At 47.0% G+C, this 27,020-nt stretch overlaps 2 protein-coding genes across 5 annotated transcripts in view; one reads left to right on the top strand and one right to left on the bottom strand.

Annotated features, from left to right (window-relative positions):
- LOC102457958 (polycystin-1-like protein 2) overlaps positions 1 to 1,993 on the bottom strand; it is an 80,973-nt gene extending 78,980 nt beyond the window's left edge. The window contains exon 1 of the mRNA XM_075940717.1: positions 1,634 to 1,993. Within this exon, the coding sequence (XP_075796832.1) occupies positions 1,634 to 1,985 (352 nt within the window). The 5' untranslated portion in view covers positions 1,986 to 1,993. The remainder of the gene's footprint in view (positions 1 to 1,633) is intronic.
- BCO1 (beta-carotene oxygenase 1) overlaps positions 1 to 27,020 on the top strand; it is a 146,549-nt gene that overhangs the window by 75,926 nt on the left and 43,603 nt on the right. For 2 of the 4 annotated variants that reach the window (XM_075940005.1, XM_075940004.1), the window contains exon 3: positions 17,144 to 17,263. The gene's annotated coding sequence lies outside the window, so the exon portion shown is untranslated. Of the gene's footprint in view, positions 1 to 9,588; positions 9,781 to 17,143; positions 17,264 to 27,020 lie in introns of those variants that run through there. The other 2 variants (XM_075940007.1, XM_075940006.1) reach the window with 2 other exon arrangements.

The following is a 27,020-nucleotide window of genomic DNA, read 5'->3' as shown; positions in this document are numbered from 1 at the left end:
CAGGGCAGGCTGGAGCCCTAGCAGGGGAGACGAAAGGGGCAGAGTTTGAGCATGGGCCAGGAAGAGAGGGACCTCCATTGGTCCAGCAATTCCTCTCGATCGGGACCGGTCAGGTCCTGAGGGTGCCAGACCAGGGAGGTCCAGCCTGTATCAGAGCTTGGTTTGCACCATTGGAAGAGAGTGGGATGAAGACCTGGAAAGGGACTTTGGTTGTATCCTTTTAAAATTGTGTTGAGTCTTCTAAGTCTCAATGATGTTCACTGAAGATATGTATCCTTTTGTCTTGCATCTAGGTACTAGTGTATATCTATTCATTCATAAATCCATGATTACCTGCATATCACAGGACCTTAAAAAGAGCCAAAATTTGCTCTGCTATACAAGTGCAAATCTGGATTAATCCCATGCTTTAACTTTGTAGCATAGAGCAAGTCTACAGTGGATTTACACTAGAATTACTGAGTACTGGATTTAGCCTATTATTACAAGTGCAGTTCTTTGAGACAGGATTTGAAATGAATAAAGCAATAAGCAAGCAGGACTTTGGGTTTTCCTGCTGTTTTAAGCATTACATGATACAGTTTTTGGGACAGTCAATTTTAAATATTGTTTCTATCCCCAATATACAGATGGGAAAACTAAGGCAGAGAAAGGTAAAATGGTTTTATCAAGTCACACAGAAAATCAGTAAGTAAGAAATAAGAGTTATGAATAAAAGCCAGATTTCCTCACTCCCACTTCCCTGCCCTAGCCATTATAACAGGTCCTGCTTTGTGTTTGAGATAACCCATTTTAATTACATATACATATCCACACTCATGTATGCATGTTTAAAATGGGCTATCAACTTAAACAGACCTCAATAATGTCTTCCAGATATGGCCCATATAACAATAGTTATTATATGAACTGCCATAGTATCTCAAGGCCCCAGCCAAGATCTGGGTCCCTCTCGGCTGCTCTATGTACAACTACACCATAGAAGACAATCTCTGCCCTAAGGAGTTTACACTCAAACTATACAAGGCTGGCAAAGAGTGGGAGAAGGACAAGAAGTGCAAAGAGGTGAAGTGACTTGTCCAAGGTCACACATCAGGTCAGTAGCAGAGCTGGGAATAGAACCTGGATCTCCTGACTTCTGGTCCAGAGGGTCCTGGTGCCTGTCATAATAGAAGCAACTCTATAATACATTGATATATGCCCATATGTGCCTCTGATGATACTAGAACAAAAGTGACTCATCAGCAGAACCTTACAACATGGTTTCCTTGCATTACTACAGCTATGAGTGCATCTACACAGCAGGGCTTAACTTGAAATAAGCCTTGGCTACGTCAATTGTATAGCTTATTTCAAAATTGGGAGCATCTACACAGCACTTATTTTGAAATAGAACACTCTTCCTCCAACTTCCTTTAGTTACAAGAGTCAGAGTATGAAGTCCTCCATCTTGACAGTATTTCGACATTATTTCGAAATAACTGCCTGCTGTGTAGACGCGGACTAAGTTATTTCAAAATACCACTAGTTTTTTCAAAATAATGTTGCTGTGTAGACATACCCTATGTAGCAACTCTCTCATGTTGCAGCCTAACTTAAAAGAAGTCACTATTTCTCTTTCAAGATCACCTACCTTCTGTAGTTGCATTCAGAAGGGAACTTGAGGTCAGTCCTATCCACCATTCCCTGTCCTCAGAGATATGTTTCTGCAAGAACTGTTGAGTTTCCTCATTTTCTATAAAAATAAGATGCCCCCCTCGTCTCTCGCACCAGCTCTGGGCGCTTGTGAAAGTGCGCTGAAGTCTCACAAACTCGTAGCATGAAAGGTTGAAAGCCACCTGGTACTTTGAACAAGGTATCCCCTCCTCAAGAGCAATTTCCTCCACAGCCGAACAGAGAATGAGAGAGGAGAGAACAGTGATTAGAAGCCACATTCTTAGCTCACTGGTTGGAGCCCTCCATAGCACTGGTGTTACGCACCACATCACCACGCTTTTTGTCCCTCTCTCTTCAAAGGCTTGGGCTGTTGTCCTGTTACACCATCAATCTTTCTTTTTCCTCCTTGCTGTCTGTCACATAATACCAGCAATAGCCTGTGAAACAGATTGTTCCTAATAAAGAAAGGTTCCTGCGTCTCGGGATACATGCAGTAAGTGCTGATACTAAATCCCTGCAATGGGCGATAAGAGAACCATTGTATAAACATCCCATTCCAGATCACACCAGTTTGTATAGTTGTCATTAAACTTTTCACTTCATCCATGAGTGGAAAAGATAAATTTGATATATGTTGCCATTGGGCATGTGGTACGCTGAGATAATGCCTCTCTGTCAAAGGATTCATTGTACTGAACATTTGTAGGTGAGTGCTTTACAAGAAAAACCACTGTAATCAATAGGAATGAATGAAGAATGAGAATAATCAGAATTTACGAAGACAGGGAATTATAGAGATGAGAAAGAACCAAGCTGCTCAGCTAGAGTCTTCTTATTGTCTTGAGTTTCTCTTATCGATAATATAGATGTTATTTCAGATTTTGGATGCTAGTGTAATATATATATATATATATATATATATATATATTAAAAAAATTAAAAGGTGATATTCATTCTGTCCTTATTTTAACACACAGACAAGGGACTCTCAGCTGTTCCAGTTAAATTTCACTTCGAGATTTTTGAGTCGTTCAGTTGAAAACAAACCTGGTGAATTCCATATCCGTAGAAATCCATAGAAAATCCTTGCATAATCCTGTGAAGCTAAACAGAGCTCCATTATTTATACTATCATTGCTGCCTGTAGCTTGAAGAGAAAGTAGATGGGAGAGTTAATGTTAAAACAAACTTGTTTTTCAAATTTAAAATATTGCCTTGGTTATCAGAATGTCTTGGGGGCCTTAAATGTACATGTATATACCTGCAGATAAGATGGGTGAACAAATAAGATGGGTGAACTAGAGTGCCTTGTGTTAAAGGAGAATACTGAAGTAATAGGCATCACAGAAACCTGGTGGAGTGAGGACAATCAATGGGACACAATCATTCCGGAGTACAAAATATATCGGAAGGACAGAACAGATTGTGTGGGTGGGGGAGTGGCACTGTATGTGAAAGAAAATTTAGAATCAAATGAAATAAAAATCTTAAATGAATCAACATGTTCCATAGAATCGCTATGGATAGTAATTCCCTGCTCTAAGAAGAATATAACAGTAGGAATCTATTATCGATCACCTGACCAGGACAGTAATAGTGACTACGAAATGCTAAGGGAGATTAGAAAGGCTATCAAAATAAAGAACTCAATAATAGTGGGGAATTTCAACTATCCCATATTGACTGGGTAAACATCATCTCAGGACGGGATGCAGAGATAAAATTTCTAGATACCTTAAATGACTGCTTCTTGGAGCAGCTGGTACAGGAACCCACAAGGGGAGAGGCAATTCTTGATTTAGTCCTGATTAGGGGGCTGGAGCATATGACTTATGAGGAGAGGCTGAGGGACTTGGGTCTGTTTAGTCTGCAGAAGCGAAGAGTGAGGGGGGATTTAATAGCAGCCTTCAACTTCCTGAAGGGAGGTTCCAAAGAGGATGGAGAGAGGCTGTTCTCAGTAGTGACAGATGGCAGAACAAGGAGCAATGGTCTCAAGTTGTGGTGGGAGAGGTCCAAGTTGGATATTAGGAAAATTATTTCACTAGGAGGGTGGTGAAGCACTGGAATGGGTTACCTAGGGAAGTAGTGGAGTCTCCATCCCTAGAGGTGTTTAAGTCTCGGCTTGACAAAGCCCTGGCTAGGTTGATTTAGTTGGGATTGTGTAGCCAGACATGAACCCCATCTTGGTTTCCGCCCTCTCCCCCCCCCCACCCCCAGAGAGCAAGAGAAAGGCAGTCAGCCTTTGATGCTCTGGGAACGCAGGTGTGCTGCCTGTCCCTGACTCTACCATAAACAGAAACCAGACAGTAAATGGGCTAGCTGACAACCCGGGGCCTCCCGCCGTTCTGATGGCTAGTACCAGTAATTGACACACCTGCACTGTCCCAGGAGAGGACATCACATACCAGAGGTGCCCATTGTCTGCATTTTCCCAGGTGTGAATTATGCTTTGCACCCTTCGTGGGAAACTTGGTGTTCAAAGCCATTTTTCCTAATTGGCCACTTGAGACCAGGAAGAAGCCTACGTGACCCAAGGGGTATAAAGAGGGGTTTAGTAGCCCACCCCATTGAGCTCCGATCATCTACACCTGCTAGCAGGTATTGATTGTCTCCCGAGGTCTATGGGACGCCCAACCTCGTCCTACTTCTTCCTGAGGGATTAAGAGAAAGACACTGGCCACGCCAAGTCTGGAATGCAGGGGTGAGAATATATACCTGCTAGGTGTCTATTTTGCATGCATTTAATAAGAGCTCAGAGAACCAAAAGGGTTTCATGGTACCTGTAAGTGACTTATCAGTGTAATTTCTGTCCTGTCCTTTGTAGTGGCTGTGTTATCTGTAACACAGTAGTAGCATTTAACAGCTAAGTTTACCCTGTAACAATAAAATAGTAACTGTTTAAGCTTTAACCTGACTCCTTCAGTTGCTGTAACAGAACCAAGCACAATTTAAAAGAACTTCAGCTGGTCATAAGGGACAGGTATAGGAAGAGCTTAGGCGTTTTGGATCATGTCACTCCCAGGTGACAGATCCGTTGGGGCATCTCTCAGTCTTCCCTAGACTGCCTGCTGCGAAGGGATCCTGTATCTTAGCAGCTGAAATCTGAGGTTTAATAAGCTCTCTCTGTAAACTTCTTGGGGCGCCCGTCAACCTTCTCCAGGTTGCCCGCTGCAAAGGGACCCTGGTCTCAGCAGTTGAAGTCTCGGATGTATAACACACACACACACACACACACACACACACACACACACACACACACCACTCACTGCCCTGACCATCGGCTGACAGATTGGTCCTGCCTAGAGCAGGGGGTTGGACTTGATGACCTTCTGAGGTCTCTTCCAGTTCTATGATTCTATGAATCATTAAAAAAGGGATAGAGAATAAGACGGAGAATATCTTATTGCCCTTATATAAATTCATGGTACGCCCACATCTTGAATACTGCATACAGATGTGGTCTTCTCATCTCAAAAAATATATCCTGGTATTAGAAAAGGTTCAGAGCAACTAAAATGATTAGGGGTATGGAACGGGTCCCATATGAGGAGAGATTAAAGAGACTGGGACTTTTCAGCTTGGAAAAGAGGAGACTAAGGGAGGATATGATAGAGATCTATAAAATCATGAATGGTGGAATATGGAAAAGTTATTTACTTGTTCCCATAATATAAGAACTAGGGGCCACCACATGAAACTAATGGGCAGCAGGTTTAAAACAACTAAAAGGAAGTTCTTCACACAGTGCATAGTCAATCTGTGGAACTCTTTACCTGAGGAGGTTGTGAAGGCTAGGACCATAACAGGGTTAAAAGAGAGCTAGATAAATTCATGGAGATTAAGTCCATAAATGGCTGTTAGCCAGCATGGGTAAGGAATGGTGTCCCTAGCCTCTGTTTGTCAGAGGGTGGAGATGGATGGCAGGAGAGAGATCGCTTGATCATTACCTGTTCGATTCACTCTGTCTGGGACACCTGGAATTGGCCATTGTAAGCAGACAGGGTACTGGGCTGGATGGACCTTTGGTCTGACCCAGTATGGCCATTCTTATGTTCAGATCTGACACGCTGATAAGAGATTGTGAGATGATCTTTGGGAAGCTAGGCAGCAGCTAAAATGCATATGTGCTTTTGAACTGACATAAAAAGATGGCCTCCATATTTCCCAAAGTCTGTTGGCTCTACATGCCCAGTAGGACTCTTTACCTTAAAGTCTCAGGACCTGATTCTCACTTGCACTGAGTATTACATGGTGTAGCTTCACTGAATTCAGTGTGGTTTCTCAATTTACACTAATTAAGTGAAAAGAGATTTAAGCTCTTACATTTGACAATAAATCATATCTTACATATGTGTGGCACATTTAAGGCTTATTCTTTAAGCCTTTCTTACCAAGAAAGCTATATGCACTGCAGCCCATGAGTATTTACAGTATGAGCATCAATTCAAAACCTGTCCTACAACTCCCATTCCAACTACTCAGCTAACTCAGCAGAGCACAGAAGAATTAAAGTATTTTAAGTTAAATCATACACTATAAATCATGGGGGGCAGAGCTGAATGTGTGCATTGTTTATTTGATTTGATAATGTATATTTTAATTACATTTTGCCTGAAAATGCCATAATCCTCCCATACCCTGTCTATCTAGCTGTTCTTGGAGAAGCTGGAGTTAAGCCCCTGGAACAGTTTCTGAGAGCACAGGTTTCAGAGAGAAGGCCCAGATATAAAAGATTCTGCTTTAATAAATGTGCCTGACTCAGTGGTATGGTAATATGCAGTTCCTGTGAATGATACACACTGCCATGTTTGTGAGATGTGCACTGCCTATTTCATACCTTCTGGTCCTTTCTCTGCAACAGAGAATCTAGTTTCAATGCAGATTCTGTTAGAAATGCCAGAATTAGGGTATGTCTACACTACCCCGCTAGTTCGAACTAGCGGGGTAATGTATGCATACCGAACTTGCTAATGAAGCCCGGGATTTGAATTTCCCGGGCTTCATTGGCATAAAGCCGGCGCCGCCATTTTTAAAAGCCGGCTAGTGCGAACCCCGTGGCGCGCGGCTACACGCGGCACAGGCTAGATAGTTCGGACTAGCTAGCTATTCCGAACTATCTGTACACCTCATTCCACGAGGTTCGCACTAGCCGGCTTTTAAAAATGGCGGCGCCGGCTTTATGCTAATGAAGCCCGGGAAATTCAAATCCCGGGCTTCATTAGCAAGTTCGGTATGCATACATTAACCCGCTAGTTCGAACTAGTGGGGTAGTGTAGACATACCCTTTGAGAAGTGGCAGGCAGATATGGTGGGGCCAAATCCAGAGTTCATTGAAGACAATGGAAGTCTTTTCTTTGGCTTCAGTGGACCTTGGATCAGGTATAAAAAAGCACAGTGGGGCGGAGAGCTGCCTAAAGAGTAAAGCAAGTTCTCCAGATAAGTCCCCAGCTAGCAGTGTCTATAGCTGCATGCATTTTTTTAAAAAACCTACTGTTTGCCATAAGTAACCTGTCAAATGCCTGTAAGTGAAAGAGAGTAAAGAAGTTTGCTGATTTTATGCGTTTCACTGTTTCATGAACAGTCAGTCACTTTTCTGGTATTTCTGGGGGTCTTTCACACAGTAACAAAGGAGAGAAAAACATTTAAAGATAGCAAAGTATCTCTGTAAAGTCACCAAAATGAGCAGTGGGATTACTTGGGGCAGATGCAGTACCTGAGATACCTTTAAACTAAAATTTGAAAATTGACCAGATTTCAAATGGAAAGTGCTATTAAATTTAATGCTTTGTAGAAAATATGATTGTTTACCTTTTTCTCACCATATACATTTCATTTTAATAGCTTCCTCAAGATAGAAGTTAGTATAGAAGTTTTGTTGTACTGAGATACAATTGTTTGCTATTTTCCTAGACCGTATAATATGGGGATTCAGAGGGGTAACAAAAGTTGTTTGATAAAGAGAAATAGAAATGCTCAATTAAACTTCTCCCTCATTTTCTGGGTATGAAGTTAATCACCCCTATATGCTGAAAGCACTGTACAACGCTCTGGTTACAGCAGGAAAGTGTTAGCCATAATAGAGCATATCAGATCTCTGGGGTTTGGGTATGCGTAAAGCCATTCACTCATTTCTTTTGCAAAGCACTGAAACATTCAGACAGAATCTCTAAAAAAAGACTGAAAGGTCAGGCCATGTTAATACTTGTGTTATACATTGGTCTGCCTGAGACCAGCCAGTCATATAGCTTGTGTTCTGTCCCAATGACTTGCTAATCTAAAGCACATTAATCCAAATGAAATGGAGCGATTGTGTCTTGTAATCTTTAGCCATAATCGTGACAAAGCTTACAGTTTCAAATCCTCACTGCAAAATGCAAATAATGCTATATAAAAGAACTACTTCATTTGTGAACTTCCTTGCTACTTCATTTGTGAACTTCTTTTCTCAAAATTGTGTCTAGGGGTCCTCCAGATCATCTTCTAGAGAGCCTTTATCTACCCTACACCTCCTACAAGATGATGGCCATCAAGTGAAGGCTTCTGGAGGAAATCACTGGGCTGTTGGAAACATCACAAAAGGCCCTAACACAAATCATAATGATCTACTGTCTGATTGTCAAAAGCATGATGTTTCCCGTTTTGGGCCTTTGCAGGTGGAAGTAGTTGAGTTCAAACAAAGCTGCTAGATAGTTTGGCTATGTCTACACTCGTGGCTTCTTGAGCGAGAAATATGCAAATGAGGCTAAGCATGGAATATCGCCAAGCCTCATTTGCATACCTAATGAGCCGCCATTTTGCAGAAGAGGCTCTTGCGCCAGAAGGAGCTGTCTACACTGCCCCTTCTTGCGCAAGAAAAACCCTCTTGCACAATGCCGCTGCGCTGATTATTTTCAGGAATAACGGCATTGCATAAGAGGGTTTTTCTTGCACAAGAAGGGGCAGTGTAGATGCTCCTTCTGGCGCAAGAGCCTCTTCTGCAAAAATGGTGGCTCATTAGGTATGCAAATGAGGCTTGGTGATATTCTACACTTAACCTCATTTGCATATTTCTCATGCAGGAAGCCGCAAGAATTGTAATGGGGTGTCTACCCCACATTGGCACAAAAAGAGTTAAAAGGTACCTGGTTGCACCTGGAGGATTGGCCAGCCCCAATTACTGATGCAAGCTAGCTGGGAAAAGAGCTGGAGTTACTATAAAGAAAGGAAGTTGATGTGTAGAGGTAGGAAGGAGTTTTACAGAGAGGGAACCCTAATAATTGGAATTAGAGAGTAGCTGTGAGGGTCTCTGAGGACTTTAAAGAGGGCTGCAAAGTCAGACCTGGGGAAGGCAGAAGGGGGAGTGTCACCGAGTGTTCCCAAGTCTCTGGAGGTCACCCCAAGTTCGGGCGCCCTCCCTGTCTTATAGCTGACCGCCTGCCCGCAGTCCTAGTTGTAGGCGCTGTCTGCCCGTGCTCCTATGGGCCTGAGGGGGCCGGGAAGGGGGCTCGGGCCCTCCCACACTCCGAGCCCCGACCCAGGGCCCTAAGACAGGGACGTCAGTCCCTGGATAGTGGAGGGGGACGAGTTTCCCCAAACCCTCCACTCGCGGGGACCACGGCCCCGCCCTGGGTCTCTTCTTCCCAGCCTAGCCTCGGGGAATTCCCCCAGCTGGGGGATAAGTTTACCCCCGGTCCCTGTCTCCGCTGGGCGTCCGTGCATCTGGGTTCCCCTCGATTCTGTCCTCGTTGTGGGGGCCTATCCGCCTCGCTGTCCCTGGCTTCCTCCTGACCGGGTCCCTTGCCCTTTTGAATTCCCCGCCGGGGCGTTAGGGCGGGCCTTCCCCCAGCACCTGTGGTCCCGCCCTCCTGGGCGTCCTGTTGGCTGCTTCTCATGACGTCATCCAGCCGCGCCGGAGCGCCCTCGCGGCCGCTTGCCCTCTCTCTCTCTCTGCCCTGTCTCCCGGCTCCCTCGCAGCCGGGCCTCCCCCAACCGCCTGCCTCCCCGGCGGGCCGGTCTCCGTCCCAGACCCTGGCTCCGTGCGGGGGGTTGCGGGCACGGCGCCTGCCTCGCCCGCCTCCTCCCCCGGTTCCCGATTCAGTGCGGGGCAGCGCGGATGCGGCGCCTGCCCCATCACTGGGAGCTAAGGTAATATTTTATCCTGGTGTTTATGGGAAGATTTGAGAGGAATACTCTGTGAATCCAAGCCCCAGCAGAAAGGGTAGTCTTGAGAAGGCAGTGGGAGAGTCCTTCTTGCAAGCTTGATAGGAAGACGCATAGGGAAGTAGCAGGAAGGAGTTGGAGGACTTGAACCTTGACTATCTTAGGGTCCCTGGAGTAGAATCCAGTGTAGCAGATGAACCTGGTTTCTCCTGTCAGCTGGATTTTTTTATCCTGAAAGGGGTTTAACTAAACCATGATTTGGCTAAGCACCTGAAACAGAGACCAGGCTAGAGCTGGAGCAGCTGTTGGGTGCTAAATGGAGGAAAAAAGCCTGCTAGGCTGTACCTAGCCTAGAAAGGGAATTCCAGCACTGGGAGAATGCTTTGACATCTCTAAAAGTCAAGAGCTATGAGGAAGACTTGTAAAAAATAAATGTGGGTGCCTAGCTTGTGATGATTTAGAGGGGCCTTTGTCAGAGAGTCCAGAAATCCTCTGAAAGAATCAGATCTCTTTTAGGTTGGGTTGCCAAAAATGAAGGCACCCTGAATTTCTCATTACTTTGGAAAATATTGGTTTTCTTTCTTTGAATGATTATTAATAATCTGGCCCCAATTTGGCTAGTTTTTAAGGTCCATAATTCAGACTCTGCCCTCCTGGTAATGGCTTTGTAGGTCATCAGTAAGCCAGGTCTGGTGTCGTGAGAGTAGAATATCAGATGTGCAGCAGCTGTATCAAATCCCTTTGATACTTGTCACAATCCCTGGATTGTGGTGTCACGGGGCAAATCAAGTACAGGCAGTCCCCGGGTTACGTACAAGATAGGGACTATAGCAGGGGTGTCCAAACTTTTTTCAAAGAGGGCCAGATTTGATGAAGTGAACATGCATGAGGGCCGACCATTTTGCCTGACATTCTTTGAACCATTAAAACTAAATACAAATTAACTATTTTATGCAAAGTTTATTGCAAATGGCATACTTTTCATTTCGTCACATGGATGACAAATCTAAACAGGTGTTAAATCACTCTGCCTTTCATATCTGAAGGCCAGATGAAAAAAAAATCCAGGAAGCTGAAATATATGTCAGGAACATTGTAAAGTACATTACATATTATTGGTAATAAAGGTTGTCTGTCAACTTTTAAGTTCAAAAAATATGAACAGGAACATAACACCAACTATACATGTTGTGTCCAAATATATTTATAACTGATTTAGACCAACTGACATTAACTGAGATTTTACAATGTATTCATCTCAATACACATGGATTCGTTGGGGGCCATAAAAGATAGATATTGCCAAATTACCTGGGGGGCCGTATTAAACCGGAACACGGGCCGCAATTGGCCCGCGGGCCGGACTTTGGACATGCCTGGACTATAGGTTTGTTCTTAAGTTGAATTTGTATGTAAGTCGAAACTGGCTCCAGATTCAGCTGCTGCCACTGAAACTGACCAGGGGCTGACTACAGGAAGCCAGAGGCAGAGTTGCTCTGCCCCCAGCTTCCTGATCAGTTTCAACAGCTGCTGAATCTGGAGCCTGGGACAGAACAGCTGGGGCGCTGCCTGGTAGGTTCCCACAGGACCAACCTGGCAGCACCCCAGCTGCTCTACCCGAGGCGTCCCGCAACAAAAGCCTGGTCTGCTGGGGGGGGGTGCACTAGCTGCACCCCCTCCCTCCCCAGCACACCAGGGAGACCGGAGCAAAGCCGCACAGGCGGAGGGACCCCGCCGCCTGTGCGGCTTTGCTCCTGTCCCCCTGATCTGCTGTGGGGGTCCAGCAAAGCCGCTGGACCCCCCCCAGCAGACCAGGGACACCCTAGCAAAGCCGCAATAACAATAGAAACACTTTAATCTAAGTACCTTCTCTTACCACTGACTGCTGCACAACATTTTTGGAGGATCCATGTGTTAAAATCTTGAGAGCAAATTGCTGTCCTGAAATCTCTCTGGCTACAGCTGTTCTTGTGCTATAACTTGCAGAGCGTCTACACTGCACGAGCATTCTTGCGCAAGTAAATTTACAGTAAAGCATCGGAAAACAGGGCTTTTTGTGCAAGAGTTATTCCTCTTCCCACGAGGAATAATCCCTCTTGTGCAAGAGCTCTTCCACAAGTAGGCAGTGTAGACAGGCAACAAGGGTTTCTTGCACAAGAAAGCCCTATGGCTAAAATGTCTATCAGAGCTTTCTTGCGCAAGAGAGCGTCTACACTGCCATTGATACACAAGAACTCTTGCGCAAAACAGTTCCTCCACAAGAAGCCTGCAGTGTAGACGTAGCCCCAAAGTATATTACTGCTCCAGACTGGGCAGCCAGACTCCCATTATCAAGACTCAAACTAGTGTGCAAAAAATAATAGGGTCCATGTTATGGCTTGTATTCTGAAGTCCACCCAACCCACTAGTCTTGAGGTACTAAGCTACCGCCAGAGCTACTGTACCCATGCTGCTCTTTTTAGTACACTATCTTGAGTCCCTTTTGTGTGAATCTGTCTACCTGGGCAAGGAAACTTGCTCCCATGTTCAGTGCAGACATATCCATGGAGGTTGCATGACTCTGCAGGACCCCACAGAGGTCCTATGTAGTCATCAGACACCTGTGCACTAATTTCCTTAAGGACAGTATTGGCCTGCATAGGCCTCCTTAGTAAAAAAGAAGTACAGCTACCTGGGCTCCAGAGGGATCTGACCTTACCCTCTCAACTGTCCAGAAACTCTCAGGGGGTCTCACTGCTACTGACCCTGTCTAGCAAAAGCAGCCTCCTAGGTAAGGAAGCTGCAGGAGTGGCCTGAGGCCGGCTGCGACAGCTGGCGTCCCAGGCGGAATGTGCGATTTGCGCCCTCACCTGCAGGGATGTCAATGCATTGATGTCATCGGTGGGCACCCCGGGTGCCCCCATGATGTCATCATCGGGCACCCCGGGTGGCAGCCGAGTCTGCCTATAGCCACAGGCTGCCCCTGGGTAGCTGCTTTCCATTGCCTCAGGAATGTGAGAAATGTTGGTGGGTAAATCCTGGAACACCAGCCTAGGTTCTTTATCTGAGATGCCATCCTAGAAGCAGAGACAGAGCTTCTCAGGCAAGTAAATGATGGTTTTCTAAGATGGAATAACATGGAGATAGGTGGCACTTTAAAGACTAACAATTTTATAATGGCATAAATTTGGTCTTTAAGGTGCCCCTGGACTCCTTGTTGTCTTTGCTGAAATAGACTAATATAGCTACCTCTGAAACCTGTTGTCATATGAAGGAATGATTTTCTTTGGCTTCAAATAATCCCCAGCTGACTTTTGATAGGGGGTTCAAACTGAGGCCTGACCACAGACTGATGTCACAAGCACATAGTAACAAAAATGCATATGAGTAATATGCATATGAGATCTGCTAAGGGAATGTGGTTTAGTGATTAGAACATCAGGGATCAGCATTTTTTAGTTCTATTCCCTATTTTGCCTTTGACTTGCTTTGTGAGATTTTGCTTAAATCAAGCCTTGGTTTCAAGAAACATTAAATCATTACAAAAACATCCATGGGTGCAACGTTCACAATTTTATCACAAATTCTGTGATATTTGGTATTTTATTAAATCACCAGTTCCTGGAGTCGGCATTATGGGAACATCACAGTTGACTTTTCATTGTGCCCATGTGCATGTGCATGTGCGTATGTAATTGTAGCCTGTGTGGTTCTAGAGAAAAGCTTGAACATATAATCCCTAAAGGCTCACTAAAAATAACCCAACATTTAATTAAAAATTTTCATTATTCCTAAACTTATCTCATGATACTTTGGGAGCTGACTCATTATTTCTGTATGCTGGGGGCTAATTACCGCATGTCAGCTTGACATAGGTTGACCATTAAAGTTCAGAGGAACTCTGCTCCCGTAACTGCTATTTACTTGTGGGTGCTTGGCTTCTCTGGAAAATCAATCCCTAGTGTCTCAAGTTGAACAATCACAACTAAAGGTCACTTTTGAAAATGTAAGTCTTACTTCTCATTCAGATTAGATGTGCTGCCCTACGGTCACCCCATAGAGTTACATTCAAACAGCAACCAAGCTCTGTTCTATTACAAAACGTTATTGTAAGGAAAGTGTGACTCATCCAAGCATTTACAGTTCTCTGTGGTTCATGTGTTTGAACTTTGGTCTCCGAGTTGTGGTGAAAACAGTTCCAAAGTTTGACAGGGCAGTTGATCTCTGTCCTGGCACAGAACTTAGTATTGGGACCAAAAAAGGAGGCTATATGCTTCAATTGACCTAGCAGGGGCTAGTTTGCCCCAGATGCAGGTTAGAGCAGCATGTATGAGCCCAAATCATGGACCAGGACCCTGTTGTGCTAGGGCTGCTCAAACACACAATCAAAAGACAGTCCTGTTAAGATAAATGGAATCTACAACCAAAGGCCCAGTATTGGTAACATAGGCATAAACCCATGGAAACTGTGAACCTTTGAATGCTTTCTGCTTTGTTGACACATTTGGCCACCAGCTGTGGACTGAGCTCATGCTGGGAGGATGGTTCAGGCCAAGCTTGGGGACAGGGTACAGATAAGTCTCCTGCTAAGATTAGAACTCAGATTTAGTGTTAGGCTTTTTATTAGGATCAATGCTCGGGCCATACTTGCCAGGTACCCTCTAAAATCAACTGACATATAAACTGTCAAGGGTATGATGTACACAACATTGAAGTATTTCCTGATAAATGCAATTCCTATTTGTTCTTTGCTTGTAAAATACACTGTTCAGCTTGTATGTGGGCTAAAGACAAGGAGAGCTTCATATAGCTAAGCAGGACATAGGATAACTTCCACATAAATGCCTGCTCATGAAACGGTCAGGGAGAATGACTCTAGCATGCACAGAATTTGTTTTCAAAATCAACAGCCAGAGAAGATGCTTTGCTTTAGTGACACAGTAACAAGGTGTATTTGATACGATGGCTTATTTCTAAAGGTGTCTTTCTGGCATTTCTTTGTTAGCAAATGTTCCTATAATATATATATATATATTTGTTATTAAACCTGTCCATAACCACATCAAGCTGCTCCCTGAAAAGACTAAAAGTAATCCAGGATTCCAATGAGTTTGATAGAAAACCTCTGGCGAAATCAGCAGGCAAATGCAACAGCAGCTGCAATGAGCATCCAGATATCACTGACATACAGATATCCCTGTATATCTTCTGCTAGGATAAATGCTTTGATATTCATTACTCCAAAACACTGACGCCTGCAGTCGGTCTGATTATTAAATTGGAAACCTATCTGGGCCATTGCTATTCCATTCAGATCAGCCCTTTGTTCCCAGTGTTCTATAACACAGCTCCATTGCTGTGCAAGCTACACTGAAGGGGGTTGGGGTTTGTTTCATTAGATAGGTTTATCTAAGGAATGTTAGGGTCTCTTTCAATAGTGCTTTTTTAGCAGGGGTTCTAAATCTTTTTCATGCTGAGCCCCTCCGTGTGCTATTCTTAGCTCCAGGCCCTCACCTGTGCTACAGTAAATGGTTTTCTGCATGTAGAAGCCAGGGCTGGCCTTAGGGGGTAGCAAGCAGTGCATTGCCTGGAGCCTCATGCCACAGGGGGCTCCAGTGAAGCTATGTTGCTCAGACTTTGTCTATAGCTCCAGAGGGTGAGGCTCAGGGCCCTGTGCAGTGGGGCTTCATCTTTCTATCCTGAGCCCCAATCAGTCTAATCCTGGCTCTGCTTGGTGGCTCTCCAGTCTGTCCTGGACCTTTGGTTGAGAACCATTGCTCTACAGGAGATAATTTCCACTAGCTCATGAAATTGACTCCTGTTTTAATACTTGTTTCCACTCCAAGGCCTAAAAATGGGATTTCCCTGTAACTGAGTCTATAAGTTCTCATTGTGACCCTGTGCCCAGACTGTTGCTAGCCCATATTTATCCCATGCTACCCTAACCTCTGTCATAGGGGGAGGCTCCCATGGCTCAGGTTTTTTTCAATGTGCTATACAGTTCCACACAGCATCCTAGAAACATCACCAGTGAACTGTGCCCTAGGGCAATTGAAATGTTATCTTAATTAGCAAAATAACTCTTGCTTGATAACTTACCTTTACTAGATACAAAAATTAACTTACATTCCAGTAGTTGGAGAGTCTGGTGAGAAACCCTGGGTGAGACATTCTCTCATTTCATATGGAAAGAAGGATTTGTAAAACTACATACTTTGTAAGCCAAATCTTTTAGGACCTAGCTGTGCCAAAGCTGATAAGAATCTATCATCCCTTCGTGTTTATACCATGGATGGGGCAACGTGGCTACACAGCTGTTAGGTGAATGAATGATCATCAGACAAAAAAATAGCCACTGAAGTGATTAATCTATTTTTTTAAAAGCCAGTCAAAATGTGTAGGCCCCTTTGCCATATCAGAAAAGGTAGTTCCAACAGCAAATAGGTTTGCTCCTGGACAAGTTGCGAAGAGAAAGAGGCGGAATTTGGAAATATTCCTCCATCTCTAGAAGTGAGAAATAAACTATCAGATGGGTGAACAAAACAGGCCTGTGTGGAGTCACTATAAATGGGAGTTGCAAAATAAGAGACTACGTGGTAAGTTAATATTTTATTGGACCAGTTTCTTTAGGCGAGAGAGACAAAGCTTTTGCACATCCACAGAGCTCGTCTTCCCATATAAAGAATAAAAGATATTACCTCACCTGCCCAGTCTCTCTAATATTCTGGGACCAATGTGACTACAACATTGCACAGAGCTAAATGCCCTGGTAGCAAGGGGCAGTTGGAGGAATAGGGTATGTTTGCTTGCTGAGGCAGTCTTCATTTGGCTTCAGTCTGGTTTCTTCAATTGCAGTCTCCTCCCACCCCAGCTGAGATTGCTGCATCCCTTGCCCCTTCCTACACTTAGTTATTGCCAAGCTCACTGGGCATGAAGGGGAGAAACGTGCAAAGAGTGTCTTGTGATCATGCTGGTCTTATGACCCCTGTACTGAGCATCAGGGTTAGCCTTGAACTCAGATAGCGTGTGGAACCGCAGTGTGGGATATATGCTGATTTGTCCTAACAACTGACTAATGGTACAATTAAGATAGTATCTTAATTGGAGACCTTATTTGTGAATTTATCATTCAACGTCCCCTCCCTGGGTAAAACATTAACTGGCTTTGGAGTTCTGGCCAACAATGGTTGGAACAAAGTTGTCCGTAGCATGGACAGAGCATCAGGAAGGTTGACCTGATTCTGAGCTTTCAGCCATTGCAGCTCCTCTGACATAAGTGGTGTTGCTCCTTGTTCTCACAGATGTGAGAGCAGAATCAGACCTGTTGTTTCTTATGTTAAATTGGTGCTTAGTTTTATTTTCTGTTTAGGGAGCTACTGAGCTAGAGAAGAGCAACTGACATGAGGCCAGGAGTCTTTTTCTGCAGAAGAAAAGGATTACACGTGGTTTACAGTACTTTTCATTGGTGCATCACAACTTCATGAAGTAGGTAAATATCATTATCTCCATTATACAGATGGGAAACTGAGGTACAGATCCCAATGTCTTACAGCAGAAGGGGCAGAGCCTTGGGCGGAAGCGATGAGGCCGGGGCACCCAGCTGTCTGTGTTATCCAGAGTGCAGTGTGCCCCACCCAGCTCCCAGAGCTACATGGATTGTGCAGTACAGCTCTCCAACAGCAATTTCAAGGGCCCAGAGCTCTGGGGGTGTGTCTACACTACACTTCTCTATCGACAGAGATGTAGATTAGGCACATCGAAATTGCTAATGAGGCCAGGATTTAAATATCCCGTGCCTCATTAGCATAAACATGGCCATCACTTTTTTCAAAATGTTGTTTTTTCAAAAACAATGGCAGTCTAGATGCAGATCTGTCAAAAATAAAGCCTTTTTCGACAGATCCTGTAAACCTCGTTTTTTGAGGAATACACGATCTGTCGAAAAAGGCTTTATTTTCGATAGATCTGCGTCTAGTCTGCAGGTTTTTTTAAAAAAAACTCTGTTTAAAAAAAAAGCAGCAGCCATGTTTATGCTAATGAGGCACAGGATATTTAAATCCCGGCTTCATTAGCAATTTCAATGTTCTTGATTTGCATCCCTCTGTCGACAGAGGGATGCAGTCTAGACATAGCCTGGGTGCCATCACTGGCAGTGTCTGGGATTATAGCCATTCCCTTAATTTAACGGGTCTGTGTTGTATTGACTTAAATGGTTTTAATATTGCTGATACAATCTTATATATGCAGAATGAAAGAAGATGAACATTTTTCCTTATAGAAACAATTATTTTGGTCAAAACATTATTGGAAAACAGGTCTAATTATATTTTAGCTATTGATATTATAGCTAAGAATTTTATCAGCTGTCAATAGTTGTTTAGAAGTATTTACACTGCATGTAGGAATTATCCATAGATAATGAAGTTAAATGTTCTTTTTTACCAAAAGGAGATCACATTCACAAGGTAATCATTAACAAAGATAAAAACTACAGTTTACATCTCCTGGCACAGGGAGATAGCAGTCAATATCATTGGTACAGTATAGAACGTGATGTGCCCAGGTGCAACATAGTGATAACCGGATTGTCTTGGTTTATACAGCCTAAGGCAAACAGCTGTCATCCTGCATACAGATCTCACCTGCTTCTGGCAAACCAAGATCTGAGAACTGCCGTCTGTCCCTACCACAGAGTCACGCTAGGGTGTACTCCTGTGCTCTGTTCTTTGTCTTCCATTTTACAAAGAATGTTTGATCCAAAGCCAGAGTACAGTAGTGTAAACACTTGCAGGGCAAGCTCCCCGATGAATTCAGCAGAAAATGAGCTGACAAACAGCCTTAGATCTCAGGGAGGATCTTATTGGCAAAATTATATACTCTTCTCCTTGAATTTCAAAGTAAATCAGAAGAGGAAGGAAAGAGACTGAAATCAGCTGTGATCTGACTGCCCCCTGCCATTCATGTTGGGTGAAGAAACCATTTTCTATAGAAAAACCCATCAACCAAAAAACAATCTACTGTCCACATCTGCCAAGAAAACATTTGCTGTAGAGTAAACACACTGTAGCCAGACAGGAACCCCCCCTGTAACATCCATTTTTGCTTGCCTGGAGCATGCAGGGCACACAGAGCAGTAAAAGCCTTGAACAGAAGGCCCAGATATGCAGGCTGCTGTGACCCTGAATGGCTGTAAACAGAGATACGCCAATTGCTGACCAAGAGGCTGCCAAGGAGTGCCCTTGACTGAAACCCATATTGATACGAACACACAGCTGTCTGCGGGGGGAGGAATCTCTTGCCCAGTAAAAAAAATGTCCAGTACTCACAATTTAGTTATCTCTCTTGCAAGTGTAAATTAAGTTGGAACTCCCTTGTAAGAACTGGCGTCACAAAGACAAACCAACACAATTTGGCATTTTAGATAAGAAAGAGGATACGAGCCCCTATGAGTATAAAGATGGGTCCAGCAGCACATTTACTCTGAGTGTCAATCTACCATTTATCTGCTGGTCGGGTTTGTTGTTTGACCTCCCGAGGTTCCACAGGGACGCCCACCTCGTATTCGTCTTTCCTAGGAATTGAGAGACCGGCCCTGGCTTGACCCGCTGGAGTCGAGAGGCACAGAAGGGGGTAAAAATTGTACCTGGATGTGGTCCTTTGTCTTAAGTGTACATATAGACTTAGAGCTCTTTAAAGATTAAGCTGTCACTTGGTACCATTATTTCTATTTTCTATCTTTATTTTCTTTGTAACCATTTTTAAGAGCTATATTTGCTAGCAGTTAAGAAATAGAGCAATAGCCATTGTAACCATATGATTTATAAGCTTCTTTAATAAACCTGTAACTGTTTAAGCTTTAACCTGACTCCTTCAGTTGCTGTAACAGAACCAAGCACAATTTAAAAGAACTTCAGCTGGTCATAAGGGATAGGTATAGGGAGAGCTTGGGCTTTTTGGATCGTGTCACTTCCAGAGGACAGATCCGTAGGGGCATCTCTCAGTCTTCCCTGGCTGCCCACTGCGAAGGGATCCTGTATCCTAGCAGTTGAAATCTGAGATGTAATAAGCTCTTCCTATAAACTCTGGGGCGTGTGTCAGCCTGTTGGCTGCCCTCCGTGACGGGACCCCGGTCCTAGCGGTAAAGACACAGACATTAAACTTCTCGGGGCGCCCTTCAGCTTCCTAAGCTGCCCGCTGCGATGGGACCTTGTGTCTCAGCAGTTAAAGACTTGGTTGTAACACACACACACTGCCCTGACCATCAGCTGACACACACTCCCACAGCAGAGGATTCAGAAACTATGAAGTGATGGAGAAATCAGAAGTTTGATCCAAGTCCTGCTTTCTTCCTTTGCTAACCAAGTAGGTTAAAATAAATGTAATCATACTGTACATTGAACATAAAGGGAGGAAGATACTACGAAAATTCACCAACTCATAATTAAATGTCATCATTAGCATGAAACTTAAAATACTTAGCTTACCATGGAAAAATGCACTTTACCCCAAGCAAGTGGGAGGATAGGACTTTACAAGTCTGCGTCTAGCTTATTAACTAAGTGCTATCATATATTTGCCGGCACTTTCAAACGTGGCTGTTTCAAATATCAAAACCTATATCTAAGCAGCAAAGCACACAATTGGATTGACTATTTTTGGTGTGGTCTTCCATTGAAATTATTCTCACCAAGTTTTCTAATGAACTCGTCCTGAACGAATTTCAAGGCCTGCACTCCATCCACATCAGACTTAGGGAGTCTGTCTAGTGGCACAGTTAATGGGAACCAGGGAGAGTGACTGCCTCTTTGGTAGCCATTAGGAGTGTAGATGAATAGCTCCCTTTGGGGGATGGAGAGTAACTGGCAGCAGCAGCATCTCCTGTTCTGTTTGCTGGGCCTGGGCATTGCGATATGGTATATGTGGTAACACTGGCCTGACCACCCCTCAGTCATGATGAAGAAGCAGACAGCCCAAACTGGGGATGTGCTGTGCTCTCATGTGCCCTGTGTCAGTGTGTGAAGTGGGGAGCTGGGCTCAGCCATCTGGAACATTGGAGCCCCCCCATGCTGGGTGAGTGCAGGGTGGGGTCACTCTCCAGCCTATGACTCATTGCAAACATGGCTCCGTCACCTCATTTCTGTGCTGATCCTCACATTGCCAGTCATTGGAAATGTAGGGCTAAAAGAGACCTTGAGTGTAAGGATAAGGCCTTTCTTTGTAGCCGTATTGTAAGGCCTAAAGCCTATGTCCTCTCTTTGCAGCCAGACTGAAAGAGCAGCAGCCATTATCTAAGAAGCAGGAAGTCACGTCCTCTCCTCACATTTCATCTTAATCACATTAAAAGAGTGTAATTCCAGACTGCTGAGACGGGGACTCTGGCACCCCGTATCACCAGATAAAGAAACAGATCTTAAGATGGTTAAAGAAAACTTAGTTTGATAGCATTTCATCTGGCAAGAAACTACATACCCATACGTGAGGTTGTGAAATCCTCATTTCTTTATGGTTCTATCCTGATGGTCCCCACTTGCCTATTGTTTGTCTGTATGAACTTTGTCTGGTTTTTAATTGTTTCTCTCTGTTCTATAATTAATTTTCCTGGGTGTGAATTGATGAAGGTGGTGGGATATAATTGATTAGATAATTCTGTTACAGCCGTGGTCCCCAACACGGTGCCCGCGGGCGCCATGGCGCCCGCGGGGGCATTTGAATGCACCCGCCAGGTGCTCGGGGCTGGCCTGGCCCCGGGCACATGACGCATGGTGAGCGCCGGCCCCAGGCTCGCGGCGCTTGGGGGGGGAGCACCGGGCGTGCAGCGCTTGGGGGGGGGAGCACCGGGTGTGCAGCGCTTGGGGGGGGGAGCGCCGGGCGTGCGGCGCTTGGGGGGGGGAGCGCCAGGCGTGCGGCTCTTGGGGGGGGGAGCGCCAGCCCCAGGCACGCGGCGCGCGGCGGGGGGGGGCGCTGGCCCCAGGCGCGTGGCTATGGGGGGGGCCCCGCCCCCGGGCATGCGGCTATGGGGGGGGCCACCCCCTGGCGCCCGGCGGGTGAATGGCCACACCCCCTGGTGCCCGACAACCTCAAAAGGTTGGGGACCACTGTGTTACAGCATGTTAGGATAGGAGTTTAACATGGGGGGTGGGGGCACTACGTTCTCCTCCTGCCCCACCACAAGGGGAGCTCAATCCATGCCCCCCCCCCCGCCCCAGCCCCAGCAGCAGACAAGGGGACAGGCAGTGCAGCCCCAGTCTCTGCGAGTGCCCCAGCCCAGTGTGGCCCCAGGCACTTCCCAGCCCCCTGCCCTGAGCCTCCCCACACGCTGCCTTGACCCCTGCACCTCCTACCCCCTGCCCATACTCCTCCATTCTCCATACCATGCCCTGTCTCCAGCATTTCCCTCCCCCCCAAAAAAACAGTTAAGGGTCCAAGCAACGCTGGGTACATCTGCTAGTTTTAATATAGTGATTGGTTAAGGTCTAGGTGAGCAGGACTCGAGTTTCATTATATAAACTGGGGTCCAAAAGGAAGTTCTTTGGGACCCAACTCCAGGACGCAACTCTAAGTTCAGAGCTGCCAGATGTTTAGGGTCGCCAAGTGTTCGGTTTTGAACTGGACAGTCCAGTATTTGAATTTTCTGTTCGGGAAACAAATTGAAAAAATATAAATGAGAAAATATAAATGTCTGGCATTTTCTAAATAAGATGTATTGTAGATTGTGATGTAATGTCAAGTGTGTCCGGTATTTTTGCTGAAACCATCTGGCAACACTACTAAGATCTTGGCTCTGTGCAAATGATACTGTGCAGAAACTGAGTCCCCCAGATGGACCTGATCCTGACTGGCCATGAAGAAATGGGAGTAGTGAGCACTGTATGCTTAGCATTTGCATTTTTTTGGGTGATCATTAATAAATAGAGATTAAATAGGTTATTACTATGTGTGGCTCTTTCACTGGTAAAAGACTCTGTAAACCTGCAGAGTGTAAGGTTAAGGAACAGGTAAAGATGTATGCCCCTAGGGTGAGTGAGTGACAGAGACTTTTGTGTGGATAGCACAAGAGTAGCTAGTTCATCCTGCCATGCTGAGGCAGTGCCAAGTGAAAGTAAATCATCACTTACAGGTGTTTGTCCACCCTGTTCTTAAAAATCTTTCCTCAATGTCTTGTCTTCTCCTTTGACTTTTGTGTGTCTCTTCTCTCCTGACTCTCCGGGTATGTCTACACTACAGAATTTTTTCAGAAAAACGGCCATTTTTCCAACAAAACCTGAGTTATATCCACACTGCAATCGCATTCTTTTGAAAGTAAATCGAAAGAACAGAGGGGTTTTTCCAGCATTGGTAGTCCTCTTTCTAGGAGGAAGAAGCCTTTTTCCAAAAGAGCTCTTTCGGAAAAAAGGCTTGTGTGGACGGGAAGGAGGGTTTTCTTTTGGAGAAGAAGCTTCCAGGATATACACAGGTGCTCTGGTGGACACTCCATCCATACTAACCACAACTCAATAGTTCCTATCTCTTGCCAGCTCATAAAGCTGCAGGCACCCTGGACAAGCCTTGTAGCAGGAAGCCGGCCTGAGAGCAGCACCCTGACAGGGTGGCTCTCCCTACCACAGGCCTTTCCACCCATGGTGGAGCCACAGGCCCCCCCCACAACCTCCCTGGCCCTCTCAGGGAGCAGCACTAGGGGTCCCAGGACCCACCGAGGGGGACCAAGAGGTGGGCACCCTCCTGGTCCGGTGTGGAGATCCTGTCCCTCCTGGAGCTATGGGGCGAGGAGGAGACATTGCAGGATCTCCGCTCCAAGTGCCACAATGCCAAGATCTTTGAGTGCATGGCCGAGTCCCTGGCAGAGTGCAGACACCCATCCCTAACCCTGGAATAGCTCCAGAGTAAGGTAAAGGAGCTCTGCCAAGGATACGTCAGGGCCAGAGAGCGCAGCTCGCGCTCAGGAGCAGGACCCCACACCTGCCCCTATTACCAGGAGCTCCACCAGATCCTGTGGGGTGGGGAAACATCTTCCTCACCCAACATCACAGACTCCACTCTCGAGACCCCCGTCATCATCTGGCCAGAGGTCACGGCAGAGGAGGAGGACAACCAGGGCCAGCAGGAGGAGACAGACACCGTCACCCTGTCCCGGGAGCTGGTGCCTCTCAGCCAGGACATCTCCCAGGCCTTGTCTGACACTAGGGAGGGATCTTCAGGTGAGTGCTCTCACTTCATCACACACACAGGACGGGGGAGGTGGGCGCACAGGGGGCGGGGTGCGAGCATCGCTCAGGCTGGACATCGTGCTGCAGTCGGTGCACATGGAACCACATGCAGCGTTAGTGTCGGCACGCAGACTCAGCAGGCAGCCCCATAACACGGGTGGGATCCTGCTCCCAGGCTCAATGTCTGGCCGTGGGGGGGGGAAGCCCTCCCAGCACCTGCCATGGCTGGAAGCAGGCTAGCCACAAGGGTGCAGGCACACCAAGGAGTTCTGCACACAGCACGCGGGCATGCCTGCACATGCGAGGCACAACCCACTCCCATGGGCAGTGCTGCAAGCTGCAGGTGTGTGGTTGGACCCCAGGGAGGGCCAGGATGCTCTCAGCTCCTCTGCCGTCCATGGGATCCCAATGTGGCTGGACACTTCCCTTGCCTACTTGGCTGGGGGAGGAGGGAGATGTGGGTAGCATGGTCCCCTGGGCACCTCGGAGGCCCTGGGAGGCAGGGCCCGCTGTGCAGGCTACACATGACCTTGCTCCCTGGATATCCCCCTCCTCTGGCTCACAGAGGAGGGCATGGCCTCAGGGACAGTGTCTGCATGGATGACTGACCGCCTCTCACTCTTTGTGTTCTCCACAGTCGGGACTGAGGGGTGAGCCACACCACCCATGCCAGCTGCCACAGCCTGGGGGACCTGAAAGCACGCCAGGGTCCAGGAAGACCTCATGGGCCAGCATGTCAGCGTCCTGCGTGACATGCAGCAGACTCTGGCACAGAAGGTCTGCGAGGATGCAGAGCGACGGAACCGTGCCTGGGACCAGCTCATGAAGCAGTGTGATAGCATGTGTGCCGTCCTGAGATAAATGATGGCACACCACCTGCTCCACTCCTCCTGCTCCCCTTGCTATGCCCATTCCCCCTCCCCCGTCCCCATGCAATGCCTCTGATCCTTCCCTAAGCAATGCACATGCTCCCTCCACACGTGATGCCTATGCCCCCTCCCCTTGCTCCCCTGCCATCCCTGACCCCGCTTCAGCCCCCCCTCCTGCCTAGCCCCCTGTGATCCCTGGGCCCATCCAACCCCAGCTCCAATGAGGTCCTGCACCCAAGGTGGCACATCTAGCTGCCCCCCCCTGCCACTCTGAGCCCCCCTCCCTCTCTCCACCTTTTTTAAATGAAAGATAAATACAGACTTCATTTTGCTGGAAACCAATCAGGTGTTTTTATTGAGAGGTCATGGGAGGGGTTGTGTTGGGAAAGGGATGGGACAGCAAGCCAGAGGCCCCTGTTGGGGAGGCCCTGGGAAGAGTTACTGGGGTCCTTCAGAGAGCCTCTCCCTTAGGGCCTCCCGGATGTGCACCCCGGGCTGATGGGCAGCTGTCCATGGCAGTTCAAAGACTCGCCCCTTGTGGCCGGCGTCTGCTCCCCACCCCAGGGGAAGGCCTCCCCCTTCCTTTCCACAATGTTGTGGAGGACACAACATGCCACCACCACATCAGGGATGTTGTGCTCCCCCACATCATGGCGGGTCAGCAGGCACCCGAACCGTGCCTTGAGGTAGCCGAAGGTGCACTCGACCTCGATCCTGGCCGGGTTAGGTGGGCATTAAATTGGTCCCTGCTGGGGATCAGGTGTCCGGTATAAGGCTTCATAAGCCACGGCATCAGGGGGTAAACCACGTCCCCCATGATGCACAATGGCATCTGCACATCCCTAACTGTTAGTTCCTGGTGGGGGAAGAATGTGCCCACCTTCAGCTTTCTGTACAGGCTAGAGTTCCGAAACACACAAGCAGCGGGTACCCTGCCCGACCACCCGACAAAAATGTCTGTGAACTGTCCACGGTGGTTGACCAGGGCCTGCAGGACCATCAAGATGTAGCCCTTCCTATTAATATACTGGGCTGCTCACTGCCCTGGTGCACGGATCGATATGTGGGTCCCGTCTATGGCTCCAGTGTAGTTCAGGAACTCCAGGGCAGCAAATCCGGCCATGATCAGGTCCAGATCCCCCAGGCGGATGACCCTCCACAGCAGGATTGAGTTGATGGCCCTCACCACCTGCAGAAGGAGACAAACAGACAGAGAATGAGAGAGGGAGTGACTGAACCCTTGGGAGGTGCCCCTCCCCCTCTCCTCTCCTTCCCTCCCCAAAACACCCCAGGAGCCACCCCCTATGAGGTTGCCCCCCAGCAGCAGGGCTATGTGAGGGCAGGATGGCACAACCCCCCAGGCACAGGGCTTCTCCCCAATCCTGTCTCCACCCTCCTATAGGCCCCATCCCCTCTTTCCTGAAGGTCCCCCTTATCCAACACTCTGCCCCCACCCCTGCAGGCACTGCATCCCGAGGGTGCCTTACTTCTATGAGGAGGGCCCTAACGGTGGTCTTCCCCACGCAAAACTGGTTGCCCACCGACTGGTAGCTGTCTGGGGTGACAAGATTCCAGATGGCGATTGCGACCCACTTCTCCAGGGGGATGGCGGGCCGCAGGTGGGTGTTGCATCTCCAGAGGGCAGGGGCGAGCCAGGCACACAGCTCCAAATAGGTGGCTTTCTGCATGTGGAAGTTTTGGAGCCATTGCTGGTCATCCCATCACTCCATGACCAGCCGGCCCCACCAGTTGGACCTGGTGTCGAGCCTCCAGAAACGCCTCTCCACTGTGGGGTGTGGTTGCCAGAATGTAGCTCCCGCACCCAGGGAGAGAGTCCCAAGAATGAGCTCGGGTTCAAGCTCATGCAGGACCAGGAAGGCAGCTGGCACAAAGTGCTGCAAAAACTGTAGCATGGCTGTGTGGGGCCATCACATGCCATGGGGCAGCTCCGGCTCCATGACAAGCAAGAGAAAATCTGTGGCATCCAAAAAAGCAGGGCAACCACAGCAGGTACTGCGAGAGCTTTGCTGTCCCTTGAAGAGGTAGGCAAGCTCGCAGCAGGAGCAGAGAAACGGCTGTTCAGGGGGGTCCCTTTAAGCGCGTGTCTCTGCAAGGCTCCAGCACCAGCACTCAGAAGCAACTGGTGATCTAAAGCCCTGCCTGAAGTGGTCCC

The sequence above is a fragment of the Pelodiscus sinensis genome, chromosome 12 (assembly GCF_049634645.1).
Source record: "Pelodiscus sinensis isolate JC-2024 chromosome 12, ASM4963464v1, whole genome shotgun sequence".
Classification (NCBI taxonomy): domain Eukaryota; kingdom Metazoa; phylum Chordata; order Testudines; family Trionychidae; genus Pelodiscus; species Pelodiscus sinensis.
This window is presented reverse-complemented; position numbering and strand designations above follow the sequence as displayed.